This window comes from Eptesicus fuscus, chromosome 7 (assembly GCF_027574615.1).
Source record: "Eptesicus fuscus isolate TK198812 chromosome 7, DD_ASM_mEF_20220401, whole genome shotgun sequence".
NCBI classification, from domain to species: Eukaryota; Metazoa; Chordata; class Mammalia; order Chiroptera; family Vespertilionidae; genus Eptesicus; species Eptesicus fuscus.
In genome coordinates, this window is record NC_072479.1 from 56,415,262 (window position 1) to 56,431,721 (window position 16,460).

General features: G+C 52.8%; 1 protein-coding gene across 1 annotated transcript; it reads left to right on the top strand.

The window, feature by feature from the left end:
- The first annotated feature begins 643 nt into the window (after positions 1–643).
- Positions 644–16,438, top strand: MAP3K12 (mitogen-activated protein kinase kinase kinase 12). The gene is made up of 14 exons (XM_008140765.3): positions 644–742; positions 9,334–9,815; positions 10,165–10,348; positions 11,180–11,371; positions 11,638–11,796; positions 11,955–12,113; positions 12,717–12,825; positions 12,995–13,104; positions 13,233–13,349; positions 13,474–13,611; positions 13,810–14,434; positions 14,614–14,684; positions 14,777–15,047; positions 15,194–16,438. Exons 2-14 carry the CDS (start codon positions 9,371–9,373, stop codon positions 15,290–15,292), a joined length of 2,679 nt encoding a protein of 892 aa, XP_008138987.1. The 5' UTR covers positions 644–742; positions 9,334–9,370; the 3' UTR covers positions 15,293–16,438.
- The last annotated feature ends 22 nt before the right edge of the window (positions 16,439–16,460 follow it).

The following is a 16,460-nucleotide window of genomic DNA, read 5'->3' on the forward strand; positions in this document are numbered from 1 at the left end:
GAAAAATCACGAAAAATATCTGATTCTCATGAGTGTTCTAAGAGTGGGTCAGGGAAGAGAAGGCTGAGCCTGGGGTGGAGGTCCAGAAGAATCTTGGAATATTGGGGGGTCATCCAGGAACACGGAAGGGGGAGGGAATTGAGCTGAGTGGATTCCCATTGGCTGGAACTGGAGTGGTGACAATTAGGGGAAGGAAAGCTGGCAAAATTGGTAGGACTGGGGGAGCAATGCTAGTGCGCAGGGGTGGGGTGTTTTCCCATCTAAGGGGCTACAGCCTCAGGGTGTAGGAGGGGTTTATAAGACTAGTCGTAGGGGGCTCCTTTGGAATCAGCTTAAGGCCCCTGGTGGGACCGCCCGCAGGGAGGCGAGGGCCCCAGACAGACCAGGGACCAGCCTGGAGTGCACCGATGGCAGCAGCGGGCTCCTTTAAGAGGCCGGCGGCTCCAGCGTAGCATCCCCCGCTCAGGGCGTGTCCGTCCCGGGGGGCCGGGGGCCGGGGCCTGGGAAGGAGCGGGAGTTCAAGCGCAGTAGGGACGGGGCTAGGGGTTGGGGGGTGGGGGGAGAAATCTGGGGCTGACACCGGTACACCGCGCGAGCATCGCCTCTGAAGGCGCCCCGGGTCCGGTGGAGGGCAGCGGGGGGAGGAGAGGAGGAGGAGAAGGAGGAGGAGGAGGCGGGAGCAGCATCCGGAGCCGAGCTGCAGCAGCGCCGCCTTTTGTGCTGCGGCCGCGGAGCCCCCGAGGTGAGAGCCGGGCCGAGTCGTGGGGAGCGGGGGGCAGGGATGGGTCCGGGTCCTGGGATCCCGGTAGCGAGGGAGGGTCGGGATGCAGCTGTGGCGGGGTGGGGGAGGGTGCAGCGGGGATGCTGAGGTTGTGGGAATGGAGGAACTGTAGACCTGGACCCGACGCCTGAGGGGATGGAAAGGAGAGGAACGGAGGGGAGGGACGCTGCGGCCCAGCTTGGCCCAGCTGGGAGATGGGAGATGAAGAGCCTCAAAAGCTTAAAAGGACAGTATGGGGTGGGGGTGGGGGTATGGATGGGGAACCGACTTAAGGACAGCGGGCAAGAGACCATCCTCCTCTCCTCCCACTCTTCCTCAGAAGGAGAAGAGGGAAGGAGGAGGAGGAGTTTTGGCCCTGGAGAAAGAAGGAAAGGAAGGATGGACAAGGCCTGGTGGGCCCACCGACCCCCAACCTCCCCCCAAACACACACACTTAGCAGGCTGCACCTGAGGAGTATAGGCAGCGAGCACCTGTTCCTGGAGGCCCAGGCAGTGGTCTTCCCCTCCCACGGTGAAGCCCCTAATCCCCTCCAGCTATGGCATTCACCTCCTCCATACAGCTGTTGCATCCTCCCCTCCTCCATTCATATGTGGGTTTCTCCCTCTGTCCTTCCATCTCCTCTCGTTTTCCTAACCCATTTCCCAAGCCCAGGCCTTTCATGAACCTCCTCCTCCCTTTTACCCACACACTCCTCAAACTCCTTGGCTTAAAAATACATAAGAATCCTAGAATTTAGGGAGTAGTCCTACCTTTTAACTCCATTACCTGTTCCCTCTTGGGAGGAGAGTGAGTGAGTGGTCCTCATCCAGGAGGGAGTGCCCATGAGGTCTCTCCCCACCCGAGTTACCTCAAGACAGTCAGTGCCTTCCACTAAACAACGTGCAACTCCCTTCCAACTTTCAGGATTAACCCCATGGCTCTGGGAACTCTGGTTTTCAGCCAGAGTGTCCTTCATACCAAGGAAAGGCAAGCAGAAAGGACTCAGGAAGGCAAGGACCCAGGTGTGCCCTGGGCCTTTCTAAGCAGACACTGAAGTTCCTCTGAGCTGGTAGCGCCTACTCTTTCCTATCTCACACTTAAGAGCGGCAAGAGCAGCTTCCCTCTCAAGCCTGCTGCTCACCCACTCACATTGGGGACTGACGGGATTCTGGGAGACCCACCTCCCGCACACATGAAAATGCACAGCTAAATATCCTTCCCCTCGTTAGACCCAGTTATGGGCAGAGGTTGCAAGAAGTTTAAGTAAGGAAGTGGCTCAGGACTTCCTGGGTGTCCTTACAACTGAGGATGGCAGAACCCCTCTAAAAACCAGCTGCTGTTTCCCAGTCCTGCCCAGGAAGTGATGGAAATGATGATGTGGTCACCTGGCTTTGCCAGGAAGAAGACTCTAAATCAGTGATGGCGAACCTATGACACACGTGTGTCAGCACTGACACGCGTAGCCATTTCTGGTGACACGCGGCCGCTGAGGCGGCCGCATGCCGAGGATGAAACATTTGCTGCTCCTGAGGATGAAACATTGGCGAAATAATGTTTTTTCCTCAAAGTGACACACTACCCGACTTATGCTCAGTTTTTTGGCGAAGTTTGACACACCGAGCTCAAAAGGTTGCCCATCACTGCTCTAAATTCTAGTACCCTCCACCCAGGACTCACCTAACGGGAAAATGGCTTATTGTGTGCCGTCCTGCCTGGGCTGGGGGGGAATAATGGACGGGAGAACCACCCTTCGGAAGTCCCTGCGGGGGAAGGAGCAAAGTGTGAGATGCCCGCAGGGGCCAGGGGCTCATGAGGAGCTGCCCACAGAGACTGGCCTCTCTGCTTCATGCTCCCAGGACTGGGGCTGTGTGTGCTGGGGCAGGTGATGAGGAAGCAGGGACTCTATTGCAGAAGAGGCCGAAGATCACCCAGGATAAAGAGCCCTTGTCCTTTGCTTTCTTCTTTTCCTTGCTCCCCTTTTTCTCCCCTCCTGTTTGTCCATGTCCCTTGTCCCTTTCCACTGGTACCCTGCCTACGGCTTCTTGCTTTTGTGGAAGAGGGAAAGGGAAAGAAAAGATGGGAATTACATGAATAAAAACCCCTTCTAAAGCTTGTCAGGCACTTTTCACATGGCTAATGCTTATAGGGGGCTTGCTGGGTGCCAGGGACTGGGCCAGGAACTTTATTCAACAATACTTACAACAGGACTAAGAGGTAGTATTATCATCATCATCTCTATTTTAGGGATGAAGAAACTAAAACTTAAGGAATCTGTTCGAAGTGAAAAGGTGAATATGTGGCCAGAGCTGAACCAGAGCCTGTGTTCTTACCCACTGCATCATAAAGTGCAGACCATTGTGTGGCCGAGGTACCACCGCCCCCATTTAGAGATGAAGGAACCGATGTCTGTTAAGAAGTCGCATATTCCAGCTTGCCCAAATGATCAGGAGCAGAGACAGGATGTCAACCAAGCCTCTCTGATTCTCAGGTCATCCACTCTCCCTCTATTGCACACTGTCCCAAGCTAGGTGACAGAAATGGACAACACTCGGCAATTTTCATCTCTTTAAAAGTAGATTTTTAAATTTCTTACTTGAAAGCAATTTAAAGTTATTACTGAAATACTAGAAAATATAGATAAGCCACAAGGAGAAAAACACCCACAATTCCACCTACCTAGGAAATGGCACACTGGTATCTACCCCTCAAGCTCTTTTAAAATGCACATTCAGCTCAGGGGCTGTTTGTTAAAATACGCTGAGCTTCCTCCAGGTTCTCCTGAGGTTCTGAGCAGGAAAGACCCTTTGTGAGCGCCGTGGCCCATCATATCTTGCTCCTACCCTTTCCTTCCCCTCAGACTTGAAAGAGCAGGGCTGAGGGGTAATTCTAGACCACACTGGCCAGGGGGTGAGGATGGGGTGCAGAGAATTAGCCTTCCTCCTCAGACCGGAGGAGGAAGTATGGCAGGATTTGCAGAGGAAGGACAAAGGACCTGGTAGAGGAATGACGGGACTCTAGCACACCACCGCCGTTGTGACCTGGTGTGCCTGGGACCTGAGGTTGAGATTTGCCTCGGGGAAGTAGAAGGTTGGAGACCGAGTCTCCCTTTTCCTGGTCAGACAGAAAGGGGTGGCCTTTCCAGAATTCACAAAGGAAGACCTGGTGTCCAGCCAGCCAGGAAGACAAGCCAGGCCTGTGTTTAGAGCATCCCTGCATCGTTTTACTTACCCTCCCCACCCCCTGAGGTACGTTGGGAGCCTTGGAGAGGTTACATTTCTTAAACTAATTTTTGGCAAAACTGAGGTTCTAGTTCGGATCTATCCAAATCCAAAGCTGGCTTTGTAATTCCCTCCATTTCTCAGCACCTTCACGGCCCACTCTGCTGCAAGATGTGGTGACCATGAGGCTTCTCGGGGCTCGGCCTGTATGAGGCCGAGGGCCTGGATTTCGATTTCTCCAGGTTCTCAGGAGAAGGCATTTCCCCCTCATGAGGGCACTGAGAAAAGCTGTAGTTCTTTTTGTCTGAGAAGAACCCTGGGGCCAGGACCATGGACTCTATAAGATGCAAAACAGCAAGCTGCAGCCAAATGACCAGAAGGCATGGCCAGAAGGGGTCAGTCCATCCTCTAAGGGTCTCAAAGCCTACAGAGGTGAAACTAACCTTCCAGTCTTGGGTCTCCTTTCCCCATGAAGGCCTCCCTTCCCACCCCCACTCAAGAAAGAAGGGGAATCTCCCTCCTCTTCCTGAGTACCAAGTGAAGGCCAGAACAAGTGGCTCGTGCTCAGTGTGAACACCCAAGATTTAGATGGTTTGGCCTCGAAGCTGAGCCTCCAAGACAGCCAGATCAGCAGCCTGGCATTGAGACGATGCTGTCAGGAGGAACCAAGAAAGAATTCAAAGGGTTTCCTTGCCACGGGCCTCCAGCATCTCAGGCTGGAGAACCTAGGAAGAAAAAGGGGGAAGAGGGTATTCCCTGCCTTCACCCACTTATACAGCCTCCTGAAGAGGCACTCTGGGAACCAGCACCAAAGCAGAGAATCTGGTAGCTGAAACTGGGTGTCAAGGTGTCCAAAAAGCCTCTTACCCTGGAAGATGTATAGCTTAGGGACCACTCTGTCCCCTCACCCAATCCGGAACAGAGTTCTGCACAGTAAGCACTTGATAGATATGGTGGACAGATGACTGACATATCCACCCACTCCTGTCACATCCCTGCCCTTCCCCAATGCTCTGCATAATTGATGTCTGGGGAGACAGCTCCCCTCCCCCAGGTGACCAAATGTCTGGGCCAGGGGTTCCTAGCCATATCCCCCCAAAGCCCTGGCTCCAAGGCCCAGCCGGGGCGGGGGAGGGGGAGCAGTGGGGCACAGCTGGCAGGTCAGAGAGAAAGGAAACTGGGGGGTGGGGGGGGGGTGGCGGTTGCTGCAAGAGAGAAATCTCCCATTTACTACAGCTCCCTGGAGCCTCACCCCTTCAGGTCAATCTGGAAGAGTTGTCATTAGCCTGAGAACAGGGTGAGGGTGGATTGAGCCTGGATAGATGCCCTCCCTTTCCCTTAGTCCCGTGGTTGGCAAACTGCGGCTCTCGAGCCACATGCGGCTCTTTGGCCCCTTGAGTGTGGCTCTTCCACAAAATACCACGGCCTGGGCGAGTCTATTTTGAAGAAGTGGCATTAGAAGAAGTTTAAGGTTTAAAAATTTGGCTCTCAAAAGAAATTTCAATCGTTGTCCTGTTGATATTTGGCTCTGTTGACTAATGAGTTTGCCGACCACTGCCTTAGTCCCATCTTTTTCTTCAGCTGCTCCCACTGCCCTAAAAGACAAACGTGAAATGGCTCCTCTCCCTCTCTCCCAGCTGCTGGCCCTGGATACCAGAGGGCTCTCTGGGGAAGCTGGTGAGCTGGAGAGAGGCTGGGCTTCATGTCACCCTCTCTATGCCTGAACCTCTTAGTTGCCAAACGCCAAGCGAAGGCTGAAAATTGCCTTTTAAAAGCCAGGTGTTGTGCCTACTCAAGGCTCAGCTTCTAAACAGAAAACGAATCATCCTGTTCTTCAGTCAGTCCCTTTCCTCTCCTTTTTCTCAGTGTCTTCTCTGCTTTTCAAAATCAGTTTTTCAATCCATTCTTCTCAGGTTTGGCTCTTCCTGGCTTCACGCTGTTTCTGTCTCTGTATCTCTCAACTTGTCTCTCCCTCTCTGGCTGTGCCCGTTGTCCTTTCTGTTTATTCTCCCTTTCTCCCGATTTCCTGCTTTCTCTGTGACGCTGCACCCCCCAATGCCAAACTAAGCCCACTCTCAGCATCAGTCTCCCTCTGCTTGCGCCCGGCCGAAGATCTGAATGCGGGGCCGAGGGAGGTAGGGGCAGGAGAGGTGCACCGGAGCCGCCGGCAGCTGCACGTGGGCCAGCCCGGGTCGGGGGCGGGGCCGAGGCGCAGCCCCACCCCCGCCGTCGCTGCTCACGTGACCCAGGGCTAATCTGGTCCCGGTGACTTCACGCGCCGCCTCGGGCCCAGTCGTCATGGTTACGCCGCATCGCCCTGCGCTTTCCTCAACTTGTGTCCCCTCCCCTTCCCGACCCGGACCCCCTCCTCCTGCTGCCGGCCCCCGCCCGCAGCCACGCGCCACGTGACGACCGGGAAGGGGAGGGGGTGATGGGCCGTAACCCCTTCCTCGCCGCCTCGATTGGCCTTCCCTGGGGCTTCTAGCGGGCCGGCAAGTGGTCCTGGCTCCTCCAACGCCGACCCCGCCGTCCCGCCCTGCTGGCCTGCCAGGGAGCTCCCGCCTGTCTTCTCAGGGGTTCGGAAGGGAAGCCCCGTTTGAGGGGCGCTGGTGGCAGCCCGCAGATCCTCCAGGGGGAATTCTGCGGCGAACTGGCTTGTTATTTGGCCTGTGTTTGTCATTTGCATTGTAGTGTCATTTGCATCTTGAAGGCGCTCATCTCGTGGGATGTGTTGGGGATTCAGAGGCTGGACCTGACTGATTTCAGCTCTCTGCGCCTGTGTTCTCAGGAATATAAAGGGGCCAGTGGTAGCATGTCCTTCGCTGGCTGGGTCTGAGTGATGGGTAGTGTAGGTGCGGTCCTTAAGGCATTCCTCTGGGGTGAGTAAAGCAGTGGCCCCATCTTACTGAGCACCTGCCTGCTCGCCAGGTGCTGTTTGAGGCCCCGGGATGGATCCCATGCGAAATCATGCTCTCGGAGGAGCCAGGCGCCCTATCACATGCGGCCAGGGTAATGGGAGCCATGACAGAAGCACAGGGGACTGTGCCACAGCAGCAGGGACGGGAGGGGGGGGGGGGGGGAGACTTCCAGGATGAAGTGAGATGGGAGAGCAAGAGATTCGGCTCGAGAGCACACCTGGGGACCGATTCTGAGCCTCTTCCTAGCTAAGCTTCCTGGGCAGGTTATTTAATAATACCCGTCAAATGGGCAAAAGATGCCTCCCATAGAGCTTTGAGCATTAAATGAGCTAATGTGACTATGACAGAGGCTAACATGTATAGTAAGCCTACCATGAGAGTTAGCCATTCTCAACCCAGTTCTGTATGGCCTGGGCGGGTACCAGTAGCAGTGGGAGATGAGGCTGGGAAGGGGCCAGAGCTTAGAGGTCAGGCAGGTGGCCCAAAGGCAGTGGAGCATACTAAAGGGTTTGAAGCAGAAGAGGGGTTGCTAGCCATCTTTTAGATTGGAGCATCCCCTGATACACCCAACAACGTTTTGACTTCAATTCCTGGTCAGGGCACATACCTGGGTTTTCAGCTCCATCCCCTGTCAGGGTGGGTACAGAAGGCAACCGATCAATGTTTCTCTCTCCTTCTTCTTCCTTTCTCTCTCTCAAATCAGTAAATATATCCTCGAGTGAGGATTTAAAAAGAGAAAAAAAAATTATTTTAAAGGCTGGTGGAGAATGGGCTCGGGGGGGGGGGGGGGGCTTTGGAAGAACTTGGAAACCATTTAAGAGGCAGTGGTCCTGGGTCAGGTGACACAGCGAATAAGGCCTGAATTAAGTAGTAAAGTGGGAGAAGAGAAGGGAGAAGAGAATGGCATCGGGTCAGAACTTTTTAAATGTGTCAGGCACAAGAATCATCTGAGGTGCTTGTTCTATACACAGATTCTGGGTCCCACACACCCACTGACAAAGGCTTAGAGAGGCCTGGAAATTAAATGTTACAGGAGCTGAGACCACCAGAGATGCCAGACGTCCATGTTGATCTGCGTCATTATCAGTGAGCCTTTTCTATGTGTAGATTCCTGACATCCCTCTCCTGATGGGACTCGGGTTCTGGTGCAGGGGGTTAAGGAACAATGAGGATTGCTGTCCTCAGGAACCCTCATGTCACAGGATTTGGTTAACTGACTGGATGTGGAAGGAGACAGGCGACTAGAATGACCCCCTGTGTCAAGCTCTGGACAAGTTTGGTAAAGGGTGCAGAATTGGCTGTGCCTCGATAAGAATTGGCTGTCTTACCCTTTGTACAGTTGGAGAAACGGGCTCAAATACAGCTCGCCTGAAGTCACACAGCCAGTAAGTGGCAGAAGCAAGGCCAGGATTCAGAGTTCTTGATGACTGCTTAAGTAGCATCCAGCTATGGATTGGGACATATCTTCATTGTCTAGAAAGCTGGGTCTTGGTTTGGGAATCAGGGAATGAGGCCATGGAGAAAGAGGAGACAGGGTCTACTCTAACTGACCCCCTAGGGGAGAAGCTGGGCTGATGGGGGTTAGGCTAAGCAGGATGAAGCAGTAGGCTACAGCTTGTCCTGACACAGCTTCTGCACCCCCATTGAATGGTTCTGCCTTGTTCCCCAACTGTGCTGGGGAGATAGTGGAGTTGATTGGTTACTGCCTTCACGTATCTGGAAGAAGCCCAGGTGTGTACCTCTGAGCACCCTCACGGGAGACCAGATGTGAGCTCTGAGCCTCAGGATACTCTCACCTGAGTTTAGTGTTCCTGCTACCGCCTCAGCTGTATCATGTGTAAGTACTCGAGCGTGAGGCCCAGGAATGTCATCTGAGAGTGCTTGAGTGATGCTGAGTGTTATCACTGTCACCTGTGTGTGCTTCCGTGCAAGGGCCCAGGGTGTGTTACTTTTAGGTGCCTAAGGCTGAGACTCAAAAGGTATATATATCTGAGACCCTTATATGACGTGTGTGTGCATGTGAGCCTCAAGTGAAAGAAATATGTGCTCCTAAGGCAAATTGCAGTAATCTTACAGGGAGAAGGGACTAGTCTGTTACCATAATACTTGAACTTGAGATATATTTTACCAGTACCTGAGCAGGGCCGTTACCTGTGTCTACCTGAGAATGATACTCGGGTATGTTACCTGTATACCTGAGTATCATTCTCAGACTTGTGTTACTAATAGACACTTCAGTGGAAGCCTGTGTATCTGGTTTCCTAAGATGGGTCCCAGGTGAAACTTGCGAAGGGGGATGAGTACCTGACGGTGAGACTCAAATGTTATTTCCAGTCGGGAGCCCAGCTCCCCAACTTGTGCCTGTGACTCTAGAGTGAGCATTCTGAGCTGACGTGCCTGTGGCTTTGACCATTTCTCCCTCCTTTGTTCCTATAGGGCCCATCGCTCACCGCCACACTGGGGCCTAGAGGCCATGGCCTGCCTCCATGAGACCCGCACACCCTCCCCTTCCTTTGGGGGTTTCGTGTCCACCCTAAGCGAGGCGTCCATGCGCAAGCTGGACCCAGACACTTCTGACTGCACCCCTGAGAAAGACCTGACGCCTACCCAGTGTGTACTTCGAGACGTAGTGCCACTGGGTGGGCAGGGCGGGGGTGGACCCAGCCCCTCCCCAGGTGGAGAGCCACCTCCTGAGCCTTTTGCCAACAGTGTCCTGCAGCTACATGAGCAGGATGCAGGAGGCCCAGGGGGAGCCGCTGGGTCCCCTGAGAGTCGGGTGCCCAGAGTTCGAGCAGATGAGGTGCGGCTGCAGTGCCAGAGCGGCAGCGGCTTCCTGGAAGGCCTCTTTGGCTGCCTGCGTCCTGTCTGGACCATGATCGGCAAAGCCTACTCCACAGAGCACAAGCAGCAGCAGGAAGGTAGGCTTTGTCCACTTGGTCCTCAGGGACTCTCTCCCTGTTTCCCTGAGCTTGAGATCTGTTGGACAATCCCATCTAACTCTCCTGTTGACCCTCTCCCCTGAGCTTGGCCCAAGCTCCTTATCCATCCATCAGCTACTGACTTCCCAGCTTTTTTTTTTTAGGCCACCCATTCATTGCCTTCCCTGTCCCCCGAAACCTAGTCTTCGTGACCTATTTTGGCTACTTTTTTGCCTCACCCTCCTTGAGTCATTTCAGCTAACCCAGTCCTCTCCCCTGTACCTGACCATCACAAGGCCCCGAGGGTGGCTCTCTCTGAACCTTGTGACACTGTGCCTCCTGTCCACAGACCTCTGGGAGGTCCCCTTTGAGGAAATCCTGGATCTGCAGTGGGTGGGCTCAGGGGCCCAGGGTGCTGTCTTTCTGGGGCGTTTCCATGGGGAAGAGGTGGCTGTGAAGAAGGTACGGGACCTGAAAGAGACTGACATCAAGCACCTGCGAAAGCTAAAGCACCCCAACATCATCACTTTCAAGTAAGGTTCAGGGCAGGGGTTGGGAATACTATGCTGAGGGCAGGGACCTACTTGGGCAGCAGGGATCTTCCCCACCATTTATTTACTTTTTAAAAATATTTTTATAAATTTTTTAAATCCTCTCCTGAGGATATATTTTTATTGGTATGAGGGAGAGAAATATCAATGAGAGAGGGAAACAGCGGTTGGTTGCCTCCTGGATGTGGCCTGACCGGGGATTGAACCCACAACCCAGGTATGTCTCCCGACCCAGAATCGAACCTTCGGTGCACAGGACGACGCTCCAATCAATTGTGCTACACTGGGCTATCCTACCCACTTTTTTTTTTTTTTAATGTTTTTATTGATTTCAGAGAGGGAGATAGAAACATCAATGATCAGAATCATTGATTGACTGCCTCATGCATGCCCCCTACTAGGGATCAAGCCTGCAACATGGGCATATGCCCTGACCTCCTGGTTCATGGGTCGAGGCTCAACCACTGACCCACACCGGCCGGGCTACCCTACCCTTTTTATTTATTTTTTATTTTCTAAAATATATTTTTTATTTCAGAGAGGAAGGGAGAGGGAGAGATAGAAACATCAATTATGAGAATCACTGATTGGCTGCCTCCTGCACGCCCCCCCCATTGGGGACCAAGTTGGCAACCTTGGCATGTGCCCGGCTGGAATCGAACCTGGGACCCTTCAGTCCACAGGCTGACACTATCCACTGAGCCAAACCAGCTAGGGCTACCCTATCCTTTTTAAAAGAGACACCCAAATGGCATGGGTGGGAATGAGGTTCCAGGTACACTGGGCTGGTTCATACTACTGTTTGGTCCCCAGGGGTGTGTGCACCCAGGCTCCCTGCTACTGTATCCTCATGGAGTTCTGCGCCCAGGGCCAGCTGTATGAGGTACTGCGGGCTGGCCGCCCTGTCACCCCTTCCTTGCTGGTTGACTGGTCCATGGGCATCGCTGGTGGCATGAACTACCTGCACCTGCACAAGATTATCCATAGAGACCTCAAGTCCCCCAAGTGAGTAAGCAAGCAAGCAGGGAGACACTGATGTGCATGGTCTCCTGCAGATAACGCCACCCACGTCAGTGTAGCCATCTCCCTGCTTCCAGACCCTGTCCTATGCCCATGTGGCCATCTCAGAAACCCCTCCCAGTGACAGTCCTAACCCAGGGTTGTGGTGAGCCCCCTGGGTGTCCCAAAGGATTTAACAGAAAAGTAGAGTTGCTGCAATGGATGAGGTGTGTGGAGGGGCCTGGACCCCAGCTGACTACACTCTTTACCAGCATGCTAATCACGTACGACGATGTGGTGAAGATCTCCGATTTTGGCACTTCCAAGGAGTTGAGTGACAAGAGCACCAAGATGTCCTTTGCAGGAACAGTAGCCTGGATGGCCCCTGAAGTGATTCGTAACGAGCCTGTGTCTGAGAAGGTCGACATCTGGTGAGGGCCAGGCTGAGGACTGAGGAGAGCAGGTGGCCAGCATAGGGAGTGTGGGAGGGAAGAGGGTTTCCCGGGCCTGAGTGCAAGTGAGATGTGTTGGTAGCAAGCAGGTCCTTTGGAGGGATCACCTCCCAAGTGATGTCCCCTCTTCTCCCCAGGTCCTTTGGTGTGGTGCTATGGGAACTGCTGACTGGTGAGATTCCCTACAAAGATGTAGATTCCTCAGCCATCATCTGGGGTGTGGGAAGCAACAGTCTTCATCTGCCTGTGCCCTCCAGCTGCCCAGATGGCTTCAAAATCCTGCTTCGCCAGTGCTGGTAAGAGTGGCCTGGCAAAGCTGGGAAGCTAAGGGGTATTGCTGGTTAACCAGCATGTAGAATCCAGGCATTCGGGCCCAGAATCCTGAACAGGGAAAAGGGGACAGAGTTGCCATATATGGCTTTTGAAGACCCCAGGATTTCAGACCATGAATCCAGGGGACTACAATGTAGAAATGAGAGGTGGATTAACCAGTAATCTGCAGGAGTGCATTAGATTCAAAGCCACACAGGCTTTCTGTGACCATGGACAAGCACTACAATTTTTAGAACACAGGAGGGAAGAGCCCTGGTCCCTTATTTGGAACCTAGACCCCAAAGGAAGGTTGAACATTTCTAATCTTTGGTTAAACATTTCCCAAAGTGTGTTTCTTTTAATGGAGTCATTAGGGAAAAGGTTTTGTTTTGGCAAGCAAGTTGAAAATGAATAGGTTTGCTTATTGCAGGGTTTTGCTATGCTAACAGATAACATTTCCTAGACATAGTTGAATAGGGAATTATTTTATCAGAGTACATTCTAGGATTGGGTTCATTAGGACACTGAGAAAGGATGCCCTAATTCCTTTCTGGTCCTCCCTCAAATTCCTTCTTTAACGCCTCCAGGAACAGCAAACCACGAAATCGTCCATCATTCCGACAGATCCTGCTACATCTAGACATTGCTTCAGCAGATGTCCTTTCTACACCCCAGGAGACTTATTTTAAGTCCCAGGTGTGCTGTGGGTAGGAAAATGAACACCTGAGCTCCCTCTCTTTGAGGGGAGGCTGGGAAGGGTTGATTGGGATGGAATAAATGTGCTTTGGGAGGCTGAGACCTGGTGTTGGTCAATCATGTTCCTCACTCCTATGTTCCTCACCCCTCATTATTTCTCCACCCCCAGGCAGAGTGGCGTGAAGAGGTAAAGCTGCACTTTGAAAAAATTAAGTCAGAAGGGACATGTCTGCACCGCCTAGAAGAGGAGCTGGTGATGCGGAGGAGGGAGGAGCTCAGGTGTGTGCCTGTGTTTGGAAAGGGGATTTCAGCAACAGCAGGGACCATGGACCAGTTCTCAGGGACTGGAATCAACTATGGCACCCAGTGAAGCCAGCTAACCTCAGGGACCCTTCTGCCCATTACAGACATGCCTTGGACATCAGGGAACACTATGAACGGAAGCTGGAGAGAGCCAACAACCTGTACATGGAACTTAATGCCCTTATGTTGCAATTGGAGCTGAAGGAGCGGGAGCTCCTCAGGTAACCATACGGCCCTTACACAACCCTAATCCCACTTTCATGAAGCTGTGCCTGACTCAGATGCTACTAAGCCTGGGTCCCCCTTCTTGGTCACATGCCCAGCTGAAGTGGTGTGTGTCTTTAGGAGGGAACAAGCTTTAGAGCGGAGGTGCCCAGGTCTGCTGAAGTCACACCCTTCGCGGGGCCTCCTGCATGGGAACACAATGGAGAAGCTCATCAAGAAGAGGAATGTTCCACAGAAGCTGTCACCCCACAGCAAAAGGTGAGACCAGAGTTAAGTGCTGAGATTCAAAATTGGCAAGAGGGATGCAGAAGCAGGGAGTAGGAGTCAAGGATGCCAAGACTGGTACTGTATATTTAGAAAGGGGAGAGGAGTGCTTTGTGTACTGCCCAAGGTTAGGGAATGCTTTCAGTTGATAAATTTGTTAATCTCAAACTTGTCCTTCCCCTCTCCCACCAGGCCAGATATCCTCAAGACTGAGTCTTTGCTACCAAAACTAGATGCAGCCCTGAGTGGGGTGGGTCTTCCTGGGTGTCCTAAGGGTCCCCCCTCACCAGGACGGAATCGCCGTGGCAAGACCCGTCATCGCAAAGCCAGTGCCAAGGGCAGCTGTGGGGACCTGCCTGGGCTTCGTGCAGCTGTGCCACCCCATGAACCTGGGGGACCAGGAAGCCCAGGGGTGCTAGGAGGGGGACCCTCAGCCTGGGAAGCCTGCCCTCCAGCCCTCCGTGGGCTCCATCATGACCTCCTGCTACGAAAGATGTCCTCTTCATCCCCAGATCTGCTGTCAGCAGCACTGGGAGCTCGGGGCCGGGGGGCCACAGGGGAAACTGGGGATCCTGGCTCACCACCTCCAGCCCGGGGTGACACCCCCCCAAGTGAGGGCTCAGCACCTGGCTCCACCAGCCCAGATTCACCTGGGGGAGCCAAAGGGGAACCACCTCCACCAGTAGGGCCTGGTGATGGTGCAGGGCTGCTGGGAACTGGAAGGGAAGGGACGGCGGGACGGGGAGGAAGCCGGGCTGGGTCCCAGCACTTGACCCCAGCTGCACTGCTGTACAGGGCTGCTGTCACCAGAAGTCAGGTAAAGTATGAGAGGGTTCTGAGTTCTTTTTCTCCCTGGGGTCCAAATCCATTAACTCACCTCCCACATTAGGCTCTTTATCTTAAGCCATTCCCTACTGAATGCTTTATAATTATGTTCCCCTTCCCTGGGCCCATTACCTCTTCCCACTTTGACCAGTCTATTCATCTCTCCTACAGAAACGTGGCATATCATCAGAGGAAGAGGAAGGGGAAGTAGACAGTGAAGTAGAGCTGACATCAAGCCAGAGGTGAGTGATGGAGCACAAGAAGTAATGACATTCTTTTGCTTCCGGGGCTGCAAGAAGCACAGTCAAGCCGGAGGTGTCTCGCTGACCTATAGGTGGCCTCAGGGCCTGAACATGCGCCAGTCACTCTCTACCTTCAGCTCAGAGAATCCATCAGATGGGGAGGAAGGCACAGCTAGTGAGCCATCCCCCAGTGGCACACCTGATGTTGGCAGTACCAACACTGATGAGCGGCCAGATGAACGGTCTGATGACATGTGCTCCCAGGGATCAGAAATCCCACTAGACCAACCTGCTTCAGAGGTGGTTACAGGCCCTGAACCCTCCTTGCCCATCCAGCACCAGGACCTACTCAGGGAGGAGCAGGTGAGTAACAGAAACAGGCAGTACTGGGCAGGGAAGAGATACCTGGTCATTTGAGAGCTATTGGGGAGACAAATGCAGAGACCAGAAGATAGGTTTATACAGGAGATTCTGAGCCTCACCCCTCCTTGCATGTCTCCTTTTCACAGGGCCCTCCCAATCCCGAGGACTCAGACTGTGACAGCACTGAACTGGACAATCCCAACAGTGGTGAAGCCTTGCAGCCCCCAGCCTCCCTCCCTCCATGAAAGCCACTCTTGTTCTTGTACATAGGAATATTTATATAAATAATATATATATGCGCCACATAATCAACAGAGAAAGACAGGGCTATCCCAGCCTCAAGTCAGGCTCAAGAGACTGACCCCCTGACCAATTCACCTAACTGGCAGCTGTGGAAATGAACAAGAACTGCCCTAGATCTGTGGGTAAGGGCAAACTGGCCCCCCTCCTGCTTCACCCAGTTATGTTCAACAAGCAGTCAGGCAGTAGAAAAGCCCAACTTGCCTCCTATGATCCTCTCTACCCTTTCTCCCCAAATACCAGGGAGAAAGAAAGGGAGCCACTTAACTGCACTTTTTTTTTTCCATTAACTGTTTACACATTTTGCACCTGGGAGGAGGGAGGCTAAGGCTGGCTCCTCCCTTCTGAGGTTTATCAGGTGCAATGTAACTAATTCTTTGTCTCTTCATTTCTCTGCCCAAGCACTGGCTTAGGGTCTAGGGGGAGGTTAGAAGATTGTACAAGCATGTGATGGCTCAGGCTGAAGAACTGGGATCTTAAGTCCCTGCTTTTATTTTGGTGCCTGATTGGGGTGGAAACTGTCCTATTGTAACCCCTGTGAAAAACCTTGAAATATAACCACTCCAAGCAGGCCCAGCTGTCGAGGGTTTTCTTGGTGAATGAATGAGGTAGCATACATGATCAAGGAGAAGCCTTGGGCTCCAGACATTATCTGAGGACTGTGGATAAATTACTTCCTCCTTTTATGCTCTTCTCTCTAAATGAACATCACTTAAAGCTCCAACCTTCTAAACTTATCTGCATAAATGGGAGCAGGAAACTAAAGGATGTTAGAAGGCAGATCTTAATACTTCATCTTGCAACCTGAATCCCAGCCAGACACACTTCCAACAGCTTCCAGGTGTATGCATGTGCATCCTTTCCCACAACCCAACCCCCAGGTGAATGCCTATTTACAGATAAATCCTAGGAAAATGTAACCCCCAACCTTTGAAATTAAGGGCACAGCCAGCTTGCTATAGCTACTAGGTCACCTTTCAATGCAGGCTCAAGAGAAAATCCAATCAAGGGCTACTGAAATAAATAAGAATGGAGTGGTAAAACAGAAGAAAACATCTTAACTGGAATAAATGCTTATATTCAAAACCCAAGCAGGGTCCTTGTCCTTTGAGG